General features: G+C 34.8%; 1 protein-coding gene and 1 long non-coding RNA gene across 3 annotated transcripts in view; both read right to left on the bottom strand.

The window, feature by feature from the left end:
* LOC128163412 (solute carrier family 23 member 1-like) overlaps positions 1 to 23,285 on the bottom strand; it is a 58,504-nt gene that overhangs the window by 10,321 nt on the left and 24,898 nt on the right. For both annotated transcript variants that reach the window (XM_052827018.1, XM_052827019.1), the window contains 2 exons: positions 4,248 to 4,440; positions 3,675 to 3,832 (listed from right to left, as the gene is read on the bottom strand). In XM_052827018.1, the coding sequence (XP_052682978.1) occupies positions 3,675 to 3,832; positions 4,248 to 4,440 (351 nt within the window). The remainder of the gene's footprint in view (positions 1 to 3,674; positions 3,833 to 4,247; positions 4,441 to 23,285) is intronic.
* On the bottom strand, positions 5,609 to 16,014 carry LOC128163413 (uncharacterized). Its single transcript, XR_008240786.1, has 2 exons — positions 15,776 to 16,014; positions 5,609 to 7,060 (listed from the first exon to the last, which is right to left on the bottom strand). It is a non-coding gene; the product is annotated as an uncharacterized LOC128163413 (long non-coding RNA).

Here is a 23,285-nt window from a genome sequence, read left to right as displayed (position 1 = left end):
AATGTCTACACCAAAGAAATTAACTGATCATGAAGAAATACGTATAGGTATATTTTGATAATATCTTAGTTTTCAGTTTCGAGTTATGTATCTCGATCGTCGGAGCTTTAAAATGAATCGTCTAGTTAATTAATTTGGACCATAATCTCGCATTTTTAGGGCAAGTCATTAATTTAATGACTTTTAGTCATTTCTTAATTAGTAAAGATAATCTATATCTTTTTGTATCTGAAATCCTATATGCAAAAATTAAGAATAACGTAAATATACAGGGGTTTAAACACAGAAATTCAGATAAAGAAATTAAAAATATACAACATACAGATGACATGACGCTGACACATAAAAATATTGAATCTTTGGCACATGCAATTAATACAATAGAGGTCTCCGGTAAGCATGCTGGGTCAAAAATTAATTTAAACAAAACGGAATGTTTACTTTTGGGTACTTTAAAAGATCAATACGATACCGTAAGCGGAATTACTGTCTCAAAGCACGTAGTAAAATGCCTAGGCAAATACCTAACCTACGACAAAAAAGAATGTTATACAAAAAATTGAATGAAAGTCTATCATGACATAGAAAAACCATTTGAATCTTGGAAGAAAAGAAAATTAACACTTTTTGGTAAATGCTAGAATAACCGGAAGAAAACTATATCAAAAATATAAATAGATTAATATTTAACTTTCTATGGAACAACCATGATAGAATACAGAGAAATACTGTGCTAGGGGATATAAAAGACGGAGGAATAGGTTTAATAGATATTGAATCAAAATTAAAAGCTTTAAAAGCAGCATGAGTAACAAAATTATTATAAACAAAACATGCCATAAACGACTTTGTAAACAGTTTTTTCAAAGAATTAAACATAGACATTCGTTTTATCTCAATAACATCAGAAATATTTATTAAAAAAATCGATATTGTTCAAAAATTGCCCCAATTCTATATGGAAGTTTTTTCGTGTTTCAATATTTGCAAAACGAGGCCTGAATTTAAAACAACAGAATCATTTTTGAAGCAACCTATTTGGTCTAATAGCTCTTTTGCTTACAAGGGCAAAACTGTTTGTTTTAAAAGTTGGATAAAAAGTGGAGTTTTATTTACAAAGCACCTTTTCAATATAAATGGGAAACTAAAATCCTTAGGTGATTTTGCAACTGTTATACAGAACAAATTTTAAAGTAATTGGCTTTGTGAATATACCATACTTCAAAAAGTATTTAGGAAATATGAAAAGAACTTTGCTTTTTCAAAAACAGACTACATTCATAAAGAGATTGATAAATTGATTCCAGAAAAACAGAACACCTTTTTTTTTATTCCATACTAAAAAATAAGAAATTTCAAATCTCATGTTCACAGTAAAAACAAGATATCTGTGAGCCAATGCTCACTAGTGATACCCCCGCTCTGATGTGTACATGTATATGCAAAATAAGCAAAGTCGACATTTAACAGAAAGCTGGCATCCGATTGGTACAGAAATATTTCCCACAATATGGCATGCCTAAACAAATAGCGTGTTAAAATTTCAAGCATCTGCGATGAATAGCTGCTGAGAAATCTTTGAGGAAAATTTGTTTGAAAATTTTGGCTAAAATAAACAAAGTACTCATTTTACAGGAAGTTGACGTCCGATTGGTACAAAAATATATCCCACGGTAGGCATGCCTTAACAAACACTGTGTAAAAATTTCAAGCATCTGCGATAAATAGCTGCTGAGAAATCTTTGACGAAAATTTGTTTGAAAATTTTGGCTAAAAATAAACAAAGTCGTCATTTAACAGGAAGTTGACGTCCGATTGATAGAAAAATATATCCCACAATATGGCATGCCTATACAAATAGTGTGTTAAAATTTCAAGCATCTGCGATAAATAGTTGCTGAGATAAATGCGACAGAAATTTTTGTTTCGGACGGACAGACAGACGGACGGACAGACAGACGGACGGACAGATACTCAAGGGTAAAACAGTATACCTCCTCTCCTTCGGAGCGGGGGTATAATTAAGTAACGAGTTCCAAATTAGCTCAAAGTCAGAATGGGAACGTATCTATTTCAATAAAATAAAATCAATGGAAGATAAAAGAAAAATAGCAGAATTTAATTACAAACTTCTAAATAACATTTTATGTAATAACTTATATCTAAGCAAATGGAACAGTCAAGTAAATAAAAAAATGTAACTGTGTCAAAATGACACAGAGAAGACAGAAAAGACAGAGAAGACATTTAATTTTTTATTGTAAAAATGTTTATTCTTCAGCTTATTTGGTGGAGGAATAGGACAAATCATCCAGTCATTCAGTAATTGAGTTTTATTTAGTCTTTATTCCTATTTTTATCAAACTATCTAAGATATCAGTGATTCTCGGGCATGACTAATTACTTTATCATCAGTGCACTAGCTATAACAATACCCGATACCCATCTGCGCATGCGACCAGATAATCTTTTAAAAATGTTAAAATTAAAAGTCTACACAAAAGAAATGAATGGAAGAAATATATGTTTATTTTGAAAGTTCTAAAGTTTTCAGTTAAGAAGTAAAAGTGAACAAGTCCTAATGGTTCGTTTTTTCTTGTATTTTTGTTTAACTTTAATGTGCATGTAATTCATTTCATTATAAAATAAACAGTGGCCATGTTAAGTTTGTTCCTAAGACATCGATTTACCTGTCTTAAAGTTAAAACATAACTTAAGAATTTCATAAGATAAGACTCGAATAGTGAAACGGGAAAGTAATGATCTTTCCTAAGATATAATTTAGTCCTAGGCATGCTTTCTGAAACGGGTCCCAGGTGAGAAATTTCGCCTTCGCTTATTTCTTTGACAATGATCCTCCATTTCAACGACAGTGATTAATAACTATATATCTGTATTAAAATTTTACAAGTTTATGGACGGATTCACAGCAAACATAGTTACTGTATCTAAAACGCAGATATAATCCTCGCCGACATAAAACATCCTCACTCAATGACACCCAAACTCATTTTCTCCTCTCTACCGTACATGTCCCCTCGGTACTGCCATACCAGTCACCCCCCACTCCCCAGGCTACAATGGAATCAGCATTGTTAGAGGGGGGGGGGGGCAAAGCCCGTGCCTTCATCGGTTATCCTTGCCCACGAATTTACATCACCACGAACCTACACACAATCATTTGTTTAATATTAAAATTGTATTAAATCTATCCTGATTCCACTACCAACGAAATTACGTCCCCACGAACGAGGGAAATTTACGCTACCCACGAACATCCACCCTCACGAATATAAATGATTCCACAGTCAACTACTCACTTTCATCTCTCAGTGTCCTGCACACCTAGAACCTATTATGATACTTTTGAAAAGCAGGGATACAATGTCTGCATCGCGCCTCTGCAACCTTTATCGAACCCTTCATACCACCACTTTTACTCTACATGCATTTTTTTAAAAAATCCTTCGGGACGGCTTTGTAACATTTCCATACACGTATACAACGAATGCAATGAAGCCTATTAACTGACTGCGAAACATAATGACCACGAACAAATGGAATAATTAAGGAAAGATATAGTCAAGGCTATGCAGTCACATTTTGTTTTGCTTCTTGTCATTAAACAGCTTGAGTAGGCTATATTTGAATGATTGTTTAAAAACTTAACCCACCTTATACCTATAACAGACTGGACGATCGTAGCCATCCCCACCGTGAATAGGGCGGTCTGTATGAGTTCTGAGAGACCCACAGTGTCCCCTCCCATACACAGGCTCTTGTGAATGATGACCGGAAGCGCAATGATACCGCCAATCGACGTAAAGGATTGCTGAAAATAAACTTGAAAAGCAATTGTCAACTAATTGATGTAAAAGTTTGCAAAAATTTAATTAAATTAAATTGAAAAAAAAATAATAAATAATTCAGATTATTGACCTAAAATATGTTTATGCGACTAATGTGTATTTAATTTCTCTAATTTGATTAATTCAAAGCAACGTTTCTGATGCAAGATTGAATTGTTTAGATTGATTTCAGTATTTAAAACATGGTACTTACTATAGACTTTGGAAAAAAAGGCATAACTTCACAGATTCTATAATCTTTATCCAAAACATTGTATTTAAACTGATATATACACAGTGTACATGTTACAAGCGCAAATATATATAGTAAATATTATGTATTAGAAAAGGTATGCTGAAACAAAATTTAGTTGCAAGGAATATAAACATAGTTCTTACTTGGAAGCCAAGTATGATGCACAAGTACCACGGGGGCACATCAGTAATCCTATATAACAGCTTTCTTGATTGGCTCTCTTCGATAACTTCTAACGAATTGTCTTGTTGCACAGACCCATCTTTGCCACTTACTTGTACGTGTATGTTCTTGTCTTGATGATCAGATTGCATATCATCAATTGCGGAAAGAAATCTACAAAAACATCTAGAATTGTAGAAATGTCGATCCTACATATTGACACAATAACCGTTACATATGGTGTTCCGATGGGGCCACTTCGACCTTCGCACTTTCGCATTAATATGTACGGCGAATATGCCTGAGTGCGAAGTTACGAAGGCGAAATTGCGAAGGTGCGAAGGCGAAGGAGCGAAAGTGCAAAGATGCGACGGCGAAGCGCGAAGATGCGAAGGCGAAAGTGCATAGGTGCAAAGGCGAAGGAGCGATACGAATATTGCTTCTTCGCCTTCGCAACTTCGAACTTTAGCCTTCGCAACTTCGCACTTTGAAAAATGTCAGAAACTTTACTGGAAAAATATCTTTTAGGATAGCATAGATATGATTTAACGATCTTTTTAAAAAACACATCTCAAGTTGATTTGGAAAGCTTTAACGTTTCATCAAATGTAACTTTACCTTATCCATACAAAACGCACGATGACGTGTACTTGTGCCCTTTTGCCGTGATTAGGTTTGGCCTGTTTTGTTGGACATTTTGCACAGATTTACAATGTAAACCCAAATGTAGATATACACAAGATGATAATGTACACATATTGAACCATTGAAATCCGACTGTAATTGGATTCGTTCATTAATATAATTACTGTGTAAATTTTAAATTCAGGTAGGGTCTTCATAGAATTTGTAAACCTCGTACACAAATAAATAGTCATCAACACCCATGGTAGTTTTAGAATATGACATATTTACTTAGTGCATACATGTATTTCCGTTTATGTTTGCACTTCGAATCTCTAACGATCAATTTTCAATGGAAAAAATATACTTTTTGTTATGAAACGATATATTTGAAGCTTGGCCAAGAAATTCATTAGGGCGGGCCTGTCCTTAAAGAAAAATAACATGATAAGTTTAGATAACAAAATTTGCAAAAAACTTTTTAAAAAATATGAAAAAATAGTATTATATAGTATAGATAGTATTTTAGTTGTTTTTGTGTACGTGTTACACTTTATTGAATAGTTCAGTTGATTTCACCACCGTAGAAACGCACTTTGAAAAGATTACGCGCTTTGAAAAAAAATTAAAAATAACTGTTTCTATTAAGAAAGAGGATTTTCTATTCGTGTCCTCTTTTTTTCAGTGCAAAATGAAAAATGAACACAATGCAAAAACAGAAATGAACATGAATTTTATTCATTTTGGTCGTTGAACACAACATAAATTGGTGAACCCACCATCTTTTTTACACAAAAGCACATTTTACAGTATCTTTAAACCTTCATATTCCACAATGACAGTCATAATATTGGTGATTCCACCAATTTCATTCATCGATTGTTTCACTTACGAAAAAACTTGGTGGGTCCACCAATAATAAGATAAAGGCGATTCTGTTATTTAAAACAGCATCAAATATATCAAATACACAGGACCCTGGTGATTCCACCAATTTTATTCATCGACTATCTCAATTTCAAATAAACTTGGTGGGTCCACCAATAATAAGATATTGGCAATTCTATTATTTTGAAATGCATAAAATATCTAATTCACACTGGAAACTAGAACCCTGGTGGTTCTCCCAAAAATCAATTGTGAATTTGTATACAGTTTTGTATTTCATTCAAAGAATTGGTGAACCCACCAACAAAGCAATGATAGAACATTTGACAAAAACAAAAACTTTCGAATGCCTAAAAATACGCAATTTTGCAAACATTGTTTGGTGATTCCACCAATAGTCAAAGAGGTAAAATTTTCTAATATGTCAATAATATGTCAATATATAAATACTACACTGAACAAATTTTAGGAACTTGTCCAAATCGAAAAATGTTGTCGCTATTTCAATACTTGGTGGATCCACCAATATAAAATTGTGCGAAATGTGAAATGAAACTAGAGTTCCAAATTGGTGGACTCACCAAGAATTTTTAAAAGATTAAAAGCTGTTAATAAATCGCTGTGTTAAATAGAGCAGGTTTGGCAACCAAAAAAGATGAAAATTTTAGCTTCTTTACAAGACAAGAAAGTTGGTGAATCCACCAGAAAGATCACATTAACATATTTTTAGTTTTCGCTGATGCAGACTAGTGGAATGAATTTACCTTGTTGGACTCACCATAAACAAGCATATTTCACTTTAGATTTACATACTTGGTGGATCTACGATGACTTATTAACCAACATAGATTACATAGCTGGTGCATGCACAAAAAAAAATGAAATCCATCAAAAACACTTTGTTTATCACTGTCAAATAAAAATATAGATTTGTCGGAGTCTGCTCTTTCTGTTGGTCAAAATACGTTTTCCTTTTTAACGGGATTATCAATGACAGAAAAGAATTATATTATAAAAGATAAAAGCAAAAATTATCATCACTAGGTGCATTTTATAAGGATTTCCACCGATGGTAGGTGTTGTAAATAAACTAGTCACCGTCACTACTCATCATTTCAATAATTCGTTGATTATTATCCCTTAGAAAATCACCGATACTACTCTCTGGTCATGTTTTAAAGAGTTCTCGAATCATCGACATACGCATAGTGTGTCTTTCCTCCTCAGGCTTCCAGGTCGAGGTGGTGTCACAGGGATTTTATGTGTAAACCAACACAGCGATCTGTAAAAAAGTACAAAACTAATTACTTTCCTGGATAATTATGAAAATGGAAAGAAATTTTCAACTTTCTTTTTGATATGATAAACTTTCACAAAGATGATTTGACTTGATTTTGTCAGCTCAAGTACAGAAAAAATGAAAGAAAATATAATCACATAGAGTCAATGTAGAGGTCATGCGTTGAAGTTTAAAATAATCAACAAAATGTTGATATCACGAACAAAATTGCATAAAGAAAACTAGGTACTCAGTTTCAGTTTCGTATATAAATAATGACAATAAATAATAATCAATATGTAATCAATAAATGTTTTAAAAAGTTCTAGTATCTCATGATTGTAAATAATATTTCCTAATTTGTTTGCTGGAAAGATAGTTTTACATATGTATTGTTTCATGAAGATGGCTTTAGAATACATATTTTAACTAAACAGCCCCTTCAATTATCCAGGGGCCGGAGAGCAATTGTACCGGATTAAATGAAAATAAAAATGGTATAATGCTTCATATTTCATTTAATTTGCATTACTTCTCGTATCAACATATCTAAGAACAGAATTCGGCTCTTCCTTAGCACATTGCATTGTATTAAACCATGACCAGGCGTCTCAGTCCGTACCCGTTTCACCCGAGTTTTATACGAAATGCGAGAAAGAATTACGTAATAATGGCAGCTACCGAGTGCCTCTTGGACACACGAAAAAGCTTTCATTCGATACATACAAATATTCCGTTTGCCTCGTGGTTATTTTAACGTCAACAGACCTTGCAACCGACAAGGCAACTCGTCATCTAACGCCTGGCTATTCTACTTGGCGATGTCACTTATTCAAACAAAAAGATATTGCAACTTATCACTGCACAGTTCTCTACCTAATGTTACATTGTAATCAAATTATACATATTATACCACAGTGATACTCTTTTTCTGCGTACATGTACTTCTTCTGTATCTTATATTCAGTTTATTGAATATTAGACAACAAAGCTTAAGCTTTCAGTATTCATTCTTACACTTTAATAGAAAAACAAACAACCATATATGTATATTGGTGAAAATATCTGGCATTTAAGTCCAAAAATCTTTTTATAACATAGTATGCAGTGTTTTGGGGTAGGAAATTGTTAATTTTCTATATTTACAACCACCAAGTATGATTACCTCAAATTTTAACAGAAAGGATGACTGCACTTAAGGACATGCGATATTTGCGAGAAAATAGACTTTTAAACAAGAAGTTTCTTTCAATTGCAGAAATGGTCAACATCTAAACTGCAACTTTACGTAATTGCGTTAGATAAAAGTATGTGTTAACAAGTACGAATCTGTTTTTATAGGCGGGGGTCATCACGATTTCTTGAATATCCATACGATAATGAGGACCCCCACTTTTACACTGACTTCATACAAAATCAGCGCATGTTTGTCTATTGTTTTACGTTTAACAGTAGTTGTATATTTGCAACATCAAAGTTATGTCAAAGGGAGATTAATAAACAAACATGCGCTCATGGTTTAAATGAGAAAAAACTGCTTCTTCTTACTTCCGCTTTCCCCGTTGTAACCAAGGGTTGATGCATGTTGTATATTATATAATCATTACGTGATTTTTCACCTCAGGTAACTTTGTGAATACAAAATTATATCACATGGCATGTAAGATAGCATGTTGTGTGCTTACGAGGACAATATTTTCAAGAACGTTAAGTTGTCAAGCATTGACTTAAAGGGACTTGGACACGATTTAAGCTCAAATTTCACAAAATTTATTTTGTCATATTTAATGTCTAAAATAATCAGTATGGGTGTTTTTAATACTTTGTCAAAACTTGAAAGTCCAATATCGAGTTACAAGCGAGTTACAGAGGTGAAAATGTTTTGTAAACAAAGCTTGAGCCTTGTTATTGTTTACATATGTGTTATAATGATATGTTTCAATCTAATGTTACTTGTTGTTGTTGGTAAAATTATTGATGAGCCAATTGAGCCAGTTTATCTTGTTTCCACAAGTTATTTTGTCAAAGAAATTGTAATTTCTTTACTTTACATTATTTGTAAGCAAATATAAGAGTCGAGCTTTGTTTACATAACAACGATTTCTTTCCTCTGTCTCTCGCTTGTAACATGACTTCTAACATTAAAATCTGGGTAAATCGTTCAAAATACACAACAAAACTTATTATGTATACAAATCAAAAATAAAATTTTCATCTGAAATTGTGTTTAAGTCCTTTTAAAATCTTCTGTACTTACATAGGCGTGGTCTAATTGTTGAAACCATATTAAGTAGTATACTTGTACCATAAAGAATAGATCACATAAATTTTATACATGGCATTGTTATTCATGCTAGTCTAATTTTAGTACCATTCTGATAATGTCAGCTCCACCTCTTAAGGATATTAATATCAATCGTATGTTTGATCAAGGGCAGATAAGCAAAAAATCTTCTTTTTTCGAAAGTTGTAAGGATAAAAACATAAAAAGAGCTTAATGTATCACAGTCATGTTGGAAATTGACTAGACTCTTCAAAAATTTTAACAAAAGTGGAACTAGGTTAAGAAAAAAACGCAACAGAAGCGACCAAAAAGGGCCCAAAACCCGGCGCCAAGTGCAGTCGTCCTTTATGAAATATATAGCCATGTAGACACTTACATAACTGAAATCTACCCAACCCTCTTAATTACTTACTGTATGTTAATTTTAAATCTGTTAAAGAAAGTGGGCGCTTAAGATATCAGTTCGGCGGGAATCTGGGCGCACACGGTGAATGAAAATTCCATCGATCAATTGTAATTTAAATAGTTTTTAATTACTTTTGACAATCATTTGATCAATTTGTTAAAAGAATGATGTTTATACAAACAGAAACGAGGGTATGCTTACTTTGATGATTCATACAGGTGATATGAAAGTAGCGAAAACTGCAGAAAAATTTACTAAACCCGATAACGCGAATTCTGGCCACACCCTGCGATAAGAAACCCTACCCTGTGGTTGTTGAATTCATAATTTTGGACTTTATAGTCTTTCTTAAAATTCATTCAGGTTCAGTAGAGATAAAGAAGAAGAGTTTCAACAATTTTTACGTGTATATTAACACTGCATGACCATATTGGCCTACTGACTGCATCAGGTGACAAAACAAAATCATATTTGCGCGTATGTTAATTTTAAATCTGTTAAAGAAAGTGGGCGCTTAAGATGTCAGTTCGGCGGGAATCTGGGCGCACACGGTGAATGAAAATTCCATCGATCAATTTTGCACATTTTCCGAATTAAACGGTTATTTGGTTTTTGTTGGACGTGAAATGGGTAGAAAAATGTTTGTAATGCAAAGGTTTTCTCATAATATGGGTCTACATGTTAATATAGCAACACGATTCAATTCATGCAAAATCCTATACTTATTTATTGTTGTCTTTACATGATTTTGTCGTGTCTGGGTCTTCTCTTTTAGTAATGATAGTTATAGTTGTTTACGTGCTGAAAAGTTGCAATTCACGTGCATGGCTTAATAGCTAAAGCTAATTTTTGAACTCAATAATCTTACTTTCACAAAGTCTGTGGATATGATTAGTACCATCGATAACTCTAGACAAGTTTTTGCTTTAAAAGCCTCGTAATATCTCTAAAAACCGTTAACCGACCTCTGAAAAAAGTAAACTGAATTCGCGTGCAGATCAAGAGTCGTCATTTATACGTGTGAACAAACTACAATACTTCACTTACATATAAGTTATTTTGGCTAAGGGAACATAGTGGTTAAAATATAATGATTTAGTTTGATTGATCATTCCTGTATTCCTTTGTATTTCCCCATCATTTTCCTGATTATTTTTGTTTCAAAGTATAGTGAATGAGAAAATATTTTTTAGGCATATTATATTTAAATTTCACTGCACTGAAACTATAGAAAAAAATTGCTATGTATACTTACACTAGTGATTAACTATTCTTTTTCTACGAAAGCCGAGAAGGATCATTCGAGATTCGAGATTCAAAATACGAGATTCGAAATACGAGATTCGAGATTCGAAATTCGAGATTCAATATCTAAATTAACCAATCAAATCATGGATCTGAAACCTGTATCCTAACAACATCAAACTGTTCTAAATAAAGAACATTCGTACATGCTCTTTCCTACAAATAAATGTCTTAATAGCTCTTCATAAATGCTATGTTCACTTCTCCTTACCTAACTAAATAATTATGTGTATTTACTTTTACACAGAATATCTAAGTAAACTAGTAATAATGCAGTGTGCTTTGTGGATCTAAGTGATTTTGTTTGCCCTGGTGCATTTCCACCTGATGCGTTTGAACCCTGGGGTATTTCACCACCAGTAATAGTTCAAAACCCGGGTTTATTCACCCCTTTTGTGTAAAAATGCGGTTATGGTAGAGAACTTCATAAGCGTAGCTAATTTTTTCTGTAGGGGGTCTTAGGCCAATTTCAAAAAATTTTACGATGTAAATTTAATAAGCTCCAATTTTCCCGAGGAGGGGGTCCACATCCCCTGACCCCCTCCTTTCTAGATCCCCGCGTGAAGATTAGTACATGTATCTAAATAATCTAAATATAAATAATCTGTCCTGTTTCACTAATAAATATAAGCATTACTTATCGTTTTTATGTATGCATACAGTGATACACTAGTATTATGATTATAAACAAATCATTGAGATATTATCACATCATACGGAATTATTAATAAATACAATTTTTTTCCTTTTCCTCAGTAAACAACTTATTATGAGTCTTACTTTTGGAATTGTTTTCAATATAGAAGGATACCTACTCTCTACAATTAAAGGTAGGGATAATAGGGTGCCAATTTGTTCACATTGCCGATTTCTTGTGCAGAGAACAGTAAAACTTTTTAAAAATTTGATTGTGCATGAATATTTCAAAATCAATTGTTATAATTCATTTATTGATATATCAACAAGAAAGAATAAAAGCATATGTTTCACAGCCAAGTTAAGTTTCTCTGTAGTTTCCTACCCCCCCCCCCCCCCGCACCAAAATTGACAATAATTACATATAAGTCATACAAATGTTTACTTTTTTTGTAAGTAAATTTCTAAAGATGTAAATAAGCACTGCAAACAAAGATGTGTGTATTTAATAGTCTACTACATTACACTTAGCCAGATAAAATGTAATCAGGATGAAGCTACAAGGGGTGAGTGGTGCAAATTTACCAATTTGTCGCCATACACACAGAACACCAAATAAAGAAACTGTGAGTGGTGTGTGGAATGCATAAAAGATGGCGGCAAATTATCTCAAATAATTAGTGCAAAAACCAACAAATAGACTGTTATTTGTTACATATCCTGCAAAAACATTGATAAAAAATGTTATCGTCCCATAACATAGCCGATTATGTAAATGTGTACATATGGTCAACGTACATGTAATTCTAATATACAAGAAGGCGGACGTATCTGGCGGGGATCCAGAAAATTAAATTTCAAAAATGATCGGTTGAATTATATTAAATGCTTTGAAAATTGTTTTAAACTATCGCACGGGTCAAAATGCATGATAGAAGCTATGTACAGTTTAATTGGAAACTTTCATTTTATATCAATATGTAGTATTACCTACATGTATTATAACAAATGAGATTGTTATACTTTCATGTTAAATACTGAAATCTGATTGGTTAAGACACAGTTAATAATATTTACTATTACCCTCAGCGTTAGCAACGCACTTGGCAACGGGTAACATTAAAAAAATATTACATGCGCGAAAATTATGCGCGTACGGTTCGCTGTAGATTTCACGTTATTCCTATATAAAAGCAGTAAAATTTTCTTAAAATTTTTAAAAAAGACATTCAGTATAACAAAATAAATAGTGCCTGTTTAGGAGGATAACAGTTGAAATTGACACCCCTCGAAAACCATTGTCAACCTCCGCTTCGCGTCGGTTGACAATGGTTTTCTCGGGGTGTCAATTTCAACTGTTACCCTCCCAAACAGGCACTATTTATATAGTATAGCACAACTGCCACAAGCAATACATGTCCTTTACCGGCACCACCTCCCTCTCCATAAAAAAAATGAAACAACTGTCGTTTTATTTGCTAAAATGTGTGTGGTTCAAGATTTTTCTAAAGGACATACCCGATTAGAATTGAAAAAGAGTCGTACGTTTAAAACTAATTTTGTCAAATTTTTTAGATTCATTTGGTTATATTTTGGTCCATTTGGGTAAATAGATGCACCAGCGCAGCTCTTATTTATATATGATCAGGCCATAAATTCAAAATATTTTCAAAAATTAATAGCTTTAAATCCAGTGGATGAAAAAAAGGAAAGCAAGTCGAACTCGATGAGTGCTAATACCTGTGTTGTATGAATGGTACAGTAGGATATGCGCAAAAAAGTCCCGTCTTCTCTTTCCTACCCTATATTTATTGGAATATTAATTCCGATTATAGGATTAAAATTAAAAATCAAGTACGGATATGTACCTGTTTATCAAAAGTAAAACTACACATAATTTATCTACAGTGCATCGTTATGGAGCTACACAGAAAGTTTTATATTAATTTGCCGAGCCAAATAAAAATAACCTGGAAAACGAAGAGAAAACAAAGTCGGGACAGAATAACTGGCAAACTAATTAGGACTATATAGCCCCCCCCCCCCCCTTGAAATGCATATACTGAAAACAGATTATTGGAGTACAACATCCGCACACAATTTAAAGAAAATGTCATGGTTTTTTTTTTATCATTTTCGCTAGCTAATGTAAGACATCACAAATACCCCAAACCCCCTCACGGAAAAGGAAATGCTAGGTGATGAGAGAGAGAGAGAGAGAGAGAGAGAGAGAGAGAGAGAGAGAGAGAGAGAGAGAGAGAGAGAGAGAGAGAGAGAGAGAGAGAGTCGATGTAAATCACAGGTGCGCTAACACCGTTAAAATTAAAGCTTGCTAGTTGGTCTGCCCTACCCTAGCTGCTACCTCCTCTCTTTTCTCCTTTTAGAGGCTTAATTATTGTCTATATATGCTTGTAACAAATCAAATCAATTTCAAATTCTAAATCAAAACTGATACATGAATTTGACACTACAAAACTCTCTCTGTGTCTGTCTGTCTGTCTGTCTGTCTCTCTGTCTGTCTCTCTCTCTCATATCGACAATGGCATTGCCATACCCTACAATACACTATTCTTATCTGGATTTCTGTCTTTGAGGTTGTAAATCATTATATCTTCTATTGTTTAAAACTTTATCATAACCTATATTTTGACATGGCATTTCATTGAGTTTCGTTTCATAGCTAAAACATTTAGATTAAACAGATCTTTCTTCGCGAGCCGATTTTTACACAGTTGGGGCGAATACACTTCGGGTTAAAATTGTTCGGGAGGGGGGGAAATACATACAGGGCAAACAAAACCACTTAGATTCGTAAAGCCAACAGTGTTATTTCTAATTTAATTGTTTATACTGTGTGGGGTTAATTCATCAATGTTAATTTAACCATTTTATAACCACTATATAAGAGCTATTAAGACATTTATTTGTAGGAAAGAGCATGTACGAATGATCTTTATTTAGAACAGTTTGATGTTGCTAGGATACAGGTTTCAGATCCATGATTTGATTGGTTAATTTAGATATTGAATCTCGAATTTCGAATCTCGAATCTCGTATTTCGAATCCCGTATTTTGAATCTCGAATCTCGAATGATCCTTCTCGGCTTTCGTATTTTTCAATGGAAATCCCTACATATTTTTTCCATTGGTCACCACTATGCATATGGTCAGTGAATTTAAATTGTACATAAATCTTATTTTTTGAATTAAACTTCATATTCATTGAAACTTTTATCTCCTCTTTGATAACGTGTTGGATCCCGAAGTGACATCCAGATGCTGAAATCATTCAATTATGTTTAAGGAAATTATCAAGGAGAGCATATCGCTGAATATATTTTTTGATATCATATATATCAAACCCAACCCATTTATTACGTCAGGCGAAGGGATAGATTAGTGCACCTTCCTTTGCACCTTCTCGTTCTTTTCTCTTTGAAGAAAGGTGGTTTTGAGACATTATTATGTCATCTATAGGTCTTGTATTTATTTCGCGCGTGTTAAAGACTTACATTTAGAACAAATAAAATCAAAAACACTTAATATTTTTTAAAAACCTTTATGACAGCAGTTACAGGCACGTATCATCGTTATTGAAAGTGTGTGGGGGCAAACTCATCCAAAAAATCTTGACACACAAAAAAAAACGGAACTTTCAAAATCATAAAAATCCTAATCCGTGGGAAAGGGGGGGGGGGGGGGGTCAGAACAAAGCATATCTATATCTTCATATAACATCAACTTCCTTCAATTATTTTTTTACGTTCTCCCAAAAAGGGGAAGACAGCTCCATTTTAATTTCCCTCTTTATATGCAGATTAAAAAAAAATGTTTACTGCGCAAAAAAGCAGGGGGGGGGGATGCTGCCACCCTCATCTCTACTCCACCCTCACCCCCGATGCTACGTGCCTTAGCTACAAGGTACTTGTATAAAGGCCAGGTCAATGATACAGATATAGCTGTTTACTTCCATAACTTTAGCAATCGTCATAACTTCGCATTTTTTTCTGCAGTTAATTGTGGACACGGTTAAGTAACATATTCACAAAAATTCCAAGTACTCATGTTGATGTAGTGTATTACTTACCATAACTAGGCCGACTTCATTTGTTGCTTTATTTCTTTTTTTCTTTCTTCATTTATCCAACCGTCGGCATCCATATATATAATTCTTTTCTTCTCTTTCACACACAATATTAAATATTTCGGTCATTATTCAAACAGATGAATCATTATATTTCGTGGTAATTCAAAATTCTGTTGTTGTTAATCCGTATGTCCTATCATTCGTACTGTAAACTGTTCTGTGCATGCCCCATTCACCCAGCCTTCTCCATTGGTTGATGGTATTATGTTTCAGAGGAAGGCACAGCAGGAAGTCTTTATGCAACTGTTATGTGCGATCAATTGGTTCCTGTTTTACAAGTTTTTCCGACCCACTTTTATGAACCACGCTAGTCCATAATACATCATTCTATTCATAATGATAAACTACATGTAACCTTAAAGGGAAACTTGTTAATCTTAATCTAGGATTAAGTCGTTACAAACAATTAATTGTCCTAAATTTTCTAAACACTCTTCTCCTAAAATAAACAGAATTTGATTAGTTCAATACTCTCTCTCTCTCTCTCTCTCTCTCTCTCTCTCAATCTCTCTCTCTCTCTCTCTCTCTCTCTCTCTCTCTCTCTCTCTGTGCAAATTATCTATGCACTTTATTTTTCTTTTCCTTATCTCTCTCGCCGATCTTGCTGACTTTGACATGTGTCTATGTGGGAATTATTTTCTCTCTCTCTCTCTCTCTCTCTCTCTCTCTCTCTCTCTCTCTCTCTCTCTCTCTCTCTGGGGAGGGTTAACTATTACCATGACCTTACATACAGACTCAGGGAAGCCGCCCCTCTCTACTGTTGGCCGCCCCGATTACGACACCGAGTGCTGATTTTGAAGAGAAGAATTTCATCGGATAAAGTTCGGTTTCTCCGCTTCACAGGCGGGCCCGATTTTTTAAAATAGTTTTCGTTTCGTTAAAATACATTTTATTAATACATTTACCGTTCAAATGAAAACTTGTCAGAGTTGAAAGAGTTGAATGCATCAAAGAGAAAAAAAAACTGAGGATGGGGGTGTATAAATTTTACTTATTGTTTGATGATGAAGAGTTTGGGGGACAAAGTCATCATATCGTACATAAATTGCTTTAAAAGCTTATTAAGTGTCTGGTAACTGGAGTGGGTTCTTTCATATCAATCGGATTGTTCATCTATTTTGAGTACAAAGTATCATAACAAAGAGACATGTTTTGAAGGGCACTGTTTAAATCAATATTTTTTGTATTTATTTTAATTAATCAGTTAGCAATGTTTAAGCGTTCTTTCGCTTTTTGTTGAGACACTCATATCACATTGCTGAAAAATGCCACTAAGAAAACATATGCATGTATATAACAAAAATACATACTAAGTATTCTTAGCACTTTCTTCAAATATCATTAGAAAAAAACTCCAAGGTGGATTTAGGTCATATAATATTTTTCAAATTGTAAACACACAAGATAAGGTCGCTAGGATATAGAGGATATTTTGAATTGAGATAAGGAGACACAAAACGCGGTTCCTTTTGTCCTGCACAAGGTCAGCAATGTTTATCCTCCCGCTGGTTTGAAGACCCAGCGAATTCAACAGAATGTAGCCTCCCGCTGTGCCGACCAAGAAAGTGATCTTACAGGTGTTTGTAATTATTTAATCAAAGACCTCACTCTTTGCTGAGCTTCTAGCACGGAATTATTCTGAAATTGTCAGATATTGCTGAATTTTACGTAATTTACATTACGTTGCGATGTTCTAATGAAACATGCTCCTGGAAAGTGACTTATAACTCAATGAATATAAATATTTATCTTTTCAGTTGAATAATTGTCAAAACTTAGAAGCAATTATTAAAAAGTCTTTACGTAAAAAAGTATGTACCTTACAAAAATACGATTGAGTTGAACTGACTGAGCACCCACAGGAATGTTTATGAAGCTATATCTTATAAATAATAAACTTTCGAGAGGCGGGTATGAAGCATCTTACATGGAGGTCCATGTGCTGCTGAATATCTGTCTATTCTTAGGACAACTTCTGATACTTTATGTACATGAATGATGTACTTATTTCTTTTTTATGTATTCGCCGTCGCATCAAATCCAACAGTTTGAGTAAAATATCAAATTTGAAAATAAATTATTGGATTAATTTTTATTCATTTAATGAAAATGATGTTTATTTAAGATATGCATTAAACGGATGCATAATTTTTTCCCCACGCAAAAAACAGAATTGTTTCTGATGCTTTTAATAAAATTTCGCACATACGAACGCGTTCTGTCCGCCGCCACTGTATTTTTCAGAGTTACATGTATACGTATGTCCGCCGGTGGACATAACGTGACGATTTTTTTTAGGAAAAAAGGCAACGGCGAACATAATGTGACGGCGGACAAAACGTGACTGACCCACCTCATATGTAATAAGAAATATGAAAGTACGCGATAAGTTTATAATACAGAATACACTGCATTAAAAAGTGCAGTCTGCCTCCAAAAGACAATGCAGTTTCATAGAATGATTTAGAGGGTTGTTATAGTGGTATGTCCACTCCCTCTCCCAATTCATCCGAGCTTGCAGAGATATAAGGAGTACATACATGAATTGTAGGTAGTATTGAATTAGAACCCCCCCCCCCCCCCCCCCCCCACCATCCTCGGGAATATAGGAACATACCAGTATAGTATACAACGCTTTCTCCTACCGTTGCCACCACAAATGTTTAGTTCTATATACATGCACATTTTTCACATACATGTACATGTGTATTTCCCTTTTTAAAACCAAAAATCATGCATTCGCGCCTGAATATTGAGAGAGAGAGAGAGACAGAGAGAGAGAGAGAGAGAGAGAGAGTTCACATTATTCTGTTACTTTCGCTGCTAGTTAACTACTGTATGACGTGCTGATCATTTATCTATACTTATTAATTTAGACATTTTGCCAATAGCAAAAAAAAAACACCAGTGGCAATGTTCATGAAAGTATATCTTAAAATTTATATTACGACATGTCCTAGATGTAGGATGTCTTAAGACATATCTTATGACCACTCTAAGACGAATCATAAGAAGTAAACCGAAGCAGTCTTATGTATACTAAATCAATTATTCTTAGATTGACCAAATCTCTTATTAAGCAATGAAATATCAATAAGATGTAATGTGAAAAAGTATTTGAGCATTGTGAATGTTTATCATAAGCATACTTGAATATTAACCAATTTCACTTTCAAAGATTTCTAATGTGTTATTTTATTCACCAATGACGATTAGAACCATTTTAACAACAGCTTGGACTTTGGGTAGCTGTGTCAAACGATGATGTGACGAAGGCCTGTTTATTTCAATGTAGGGCTCTTTGAAATTGACAAGATTTGCCTGGCTTTTCATCTAAGACTACGCGATCGGTGTGTATTTCGCGTGAAACCAGTGTCATTTTTTAACTTGTTTTGACGCAAGTGTTCTCGCATCATAAGATTATTTGGACCTATAAATGTTATTTTCGATCAGATATAATTTGCCGCATATTAGTTTTTTTTTAATAAAATGGAAATTGCAAAAGGCTTACTTAGATCTACATGTAAATATTAGACGGGGAATCTTCTTAAAATATAGAAAACAGATTTTGTACTAAATGTATGTAACACAAGTCATGCGTGGATCGGGCAGAATGAATTTAATTTGAATACAATCACATAGTAAAGTTACTGAAACTAGCGCTCGGAACCTCCACCCACCTTTTGCAGACATGCAAATCTAGATATGATCAAAAAATTGTCCTTGTTACAAACCCTGAAACGTTCTCCTTTCCCATTATTTCGGGTGTTCACCGTGCGCTCATAGTGCGCTCATAGTGCGTTCACTTGCGCTCTCCGCTCCGCTCCGTTCGCGCTCACCGTTCACAAAGCTCTCATAGTGCGTTCACTGTGCGTTCACAAAGCGTTCACCGTTCGTTCAGCGTTCACTTATCGTTCAGTCAGTTTTCATTCGGAACTCCAAAATGAAAGAAACGGTCTTTGCATGCGATACACAGCAAAATGCAGAGGTTGTTGAAAATAAATTCTAAAAAGTTTGTCTTCTGCCTCAAATGACATTTTATACAGCTAAAATTGTGTTTATACGATAGAGAGCTCCACAATTTTAAAAAGGCTAGGGCGAAAGTGCCAAGGCGAGAGTGCGAAGTTGCGAAGGCGAAGAGCGATAGTAGTATCGCTCCTTCGCCTTCGCAACTTCGCATTTTCGCCTTTGCATCTTCACGCTTCGCCATCGCATCTTCGCACTTTCGCTCCTTCGCCATCGCACCTTCGCACTTTCGCCTACGCAACTTTGCACTCTCGCATCTTCGCCATATAGGCGAAAGTGCGAAGGTCGATGTGGCCCCATCGGAACAACATAATTTTGTCCTTATTACCGACGAAATACAATGTAAAGAAAATCTCCGAGGCGCTCCAAATATATCGTTTCTCTTGCGTTCACAAAGCGTTCACATATCGTTCATCGCGCGTACACCGCTCATTTTCCGCTCCGTTTGCGCTCTGCGTTAGCTCATCGTTCATTGACGTTCAACAAATTCCGTTCAGTGTGCGCTTACCGTTCGCTCAGAGTGCGCTCACCGTTCAAGTGGGAAAGTAGAAAGTTTCAGGGACTGTACCCCCCCCCCCCCCCGCTATGAAAATATGTACCACGCAACGGATTTGTTGTCCACCTTATGCATAATTTGTAAACAATAAACAAATGGTGTAGATACGTCTTTATGCATATGGATAAATTATTTATGCACAAAACGGGGAAGATGAAGGGGAGGGGGTTACCCCATATCCTAATTTTTTTTTTTTAAAACAGTATTTTATCTGAAAATCTTATTTGAGTGAATGATAAAAATAAAAGGGACCTAAATCACAACATTTTGAGATACAATGCACAAAATATATACCTACATACTGGTTTGATCTAAAAAAAAAATATTTTTTTCAGTCAGCTGCATAAAAAGAATTATGGCCACATACAATATACATAAATCATGAGTTTAGAATTTTCAACCCTATCCTCTCCTATAACTTTTCATTTTGCAATTGCGTTAATTTTATTTTAATTTTAAGGAATATGTTAAGAAAGTTATTTTAAAAAATTGGACACGATATGTACAAAATTAACTAAATATTCAAGAAATTAAGATATTAAGCATTTCATCATATCAAAGTGTAAGTGAAACATGTAATATTCGAGCTTGTGCGGGATAACATCTAGTTTTAATGCAGGGACTTAATATCGGGGGGGGGGGGGGGGAGGGGAGGGGGGGGGGCGTTTTTGTCGCATCAATGATTTTTCTTAAATTTACATATAAAAAATGGAATTTTGGGACCAAGTAAAAAATAATATTGATAATAAGGAAATGAACAGTAAAATCCACGGATTTGTATTTTAATGATTATGGAAAGTTGTCTTTTTTATTTTTTCCTTCCGTTTTTTTTTTCGGGGGGGGGGGGTGCTTGTCAGGATTTTTTGGATGAGTCTGTCCCCCCCCCCCCCCCACCCACACTTTTAAAAACGATGCTACGTTCCTGTTAATGATGGAGACGGGGCCTCTTAATCATAAATTGTTCTTCTCTTTTGTAAATTGCCGTGAATCATATCCTCGGTACTCTTTGCTGCTGTGGAAACATTCACTTTTTTAATAGGTTCTGTTTTTGGATACTGTTTACAAAAAAAAAAGGTCATTGGGAATCAATTCCAGTGCAAGATTTTCATTATCAGGATCAGGATTATTTCTCGAAACTTCTTTACAATTGCTTTTAAATCTGTCATACATGTCAAAAGGATTTCAGGAAGTCGCTGGAAATCTCAGTGTCATTTGATTTCATTTTTACATAAAGCACAGGATCCATTATTTCTGCCAAAATATCCCTGTTTTCCATAAAAAAGAAAAGTTGCGTGCGCTGTAATGCCGTCAATTACATTTGCATCTACACTTAGCGACCTAGAGCACACCGGCGCTGAAAACTACCATGCACTGTAATTGTGGTTGGAACTGCATGCTAGTCTAGGTCCTGATACATGTACATGTAAGTTGAAGTTAAGGGAAATCGCTAGACCGGAATGGGCGTGAATTGTATACCCGGTACACATATCTGCACCAATAATCCGTTCGGAATTTCTTTAACATTTGCTAGTAATGTCCAGTGTAGAAAGGATTTATTTGGAACGATTATCGACATAAAATTACATGCAGCACCACCAATTAGGACCACTGTACAACTCGATCGATCCGGCTGTACTAAAACCCGATTGACACTCGATCGAATGGTGGTCCTCCAAATGTAAATTCACCAAGTAAAATCCAATTAGCGCTTCATCATTTATCATAGATCTGAGATAAATTTTGATTCAGATCGGTGATATCCGGACGACTGACCGATTCCGGCTGATGTTAAGAGTTTCAACAATTTTTCAAACAAACAACTACATGTATATGTACATGTAACATGTGAAAAATGACAAATGGATAATAAATGTAGTACAGACTATGGAAGCTAAGTAAATCCCACTGTAAAATGTAAATATACATGTACAGGCACATGTAGCAAATTAAACCCCTTGGAACAACAAGCAATATAAAGATGACAAATGATAAAACCCAATTTTTGTTCACCAGCTTAGTATATTTCCCGTTCGTTAAAATAGTTTCCTGTGCATCGTTGAACTTCCTCATATAGAAACGAAGTTGAGCTATTCTCTCTCTCTCTCTCTCTCTCTCTCTCTCTCTCTCTCTCTCTCTCTCTCTCTCTCTCTCTCTCTCTCTCTCTGAAATATAATTAAACATGATAATAAAATAAGTAATAAAATAAAATATCCACACAAAAAAAATCCTTGGATATATATTTCATCTGACTTCATGGCCTCATGTAAATGGGTAAATTGCAAACCCTGGTTGCATTTATTCACACCAAAGCCAGATACCCCATCCCTTACGTGTTACGTGTGGATACATGTATATGTGTTTTACTATGATAAAAATATTGGTTGTTGTCATCCCGTGTACAATAAATTGTAATTGATTGAATAGAATTTAGCGAACGCGAATAACTTAATGTAATTTTTTTTAACCTGACCTTGAAAAAAAGTTATTCAGATTTAGCAATTCAATTTAACCCTCACCCTAATCCTGACTCTGTGGAAGTTTGCTTCAGTCTGGACGGACCGGGAACACAAAGACAGTGCTGTTTTGGGCCCGGCTCCGGGTGCGGTAGCCCGCCTCCGAAGCGAACACAGAACGTTCCCGTTGACGCCCGACTCCGCATAGGCTCTGTGGTGATGCTCGTCTTGTCCGACCCGGGGCTACGGATACGGCGGCAGACGGGGAAGAATGGCCTGTCCGCAGAGGCTTTGCGGCTATGGTTCGGCAAGTCTGCTCCGGTTCTCGAAGCGAAGACTTACTCGCAGCACGGATCCACAGACCTTTCGGACGAAATGACAATACCCGGCGCTCAGTGGGTAGATACATGAACAT

This window comes from Crassostrea angulata, chromosome 9 (genome assembly GCF_025612915.1).
Source record: "Crassostrea angulata isolate pt1a10 chromosome 9, ASM2561291v2, whole genome shotgun sequence".
Taxonomy (NCBI): Eukaryota; Metazoa; Mollusca; class Bivalvia; order Ostreida; family Ostreidae; genus Magallana; species Magallana angulata.
This window is presented reverse-complemented; position numbering and strand designations above follow the sequence as displayed.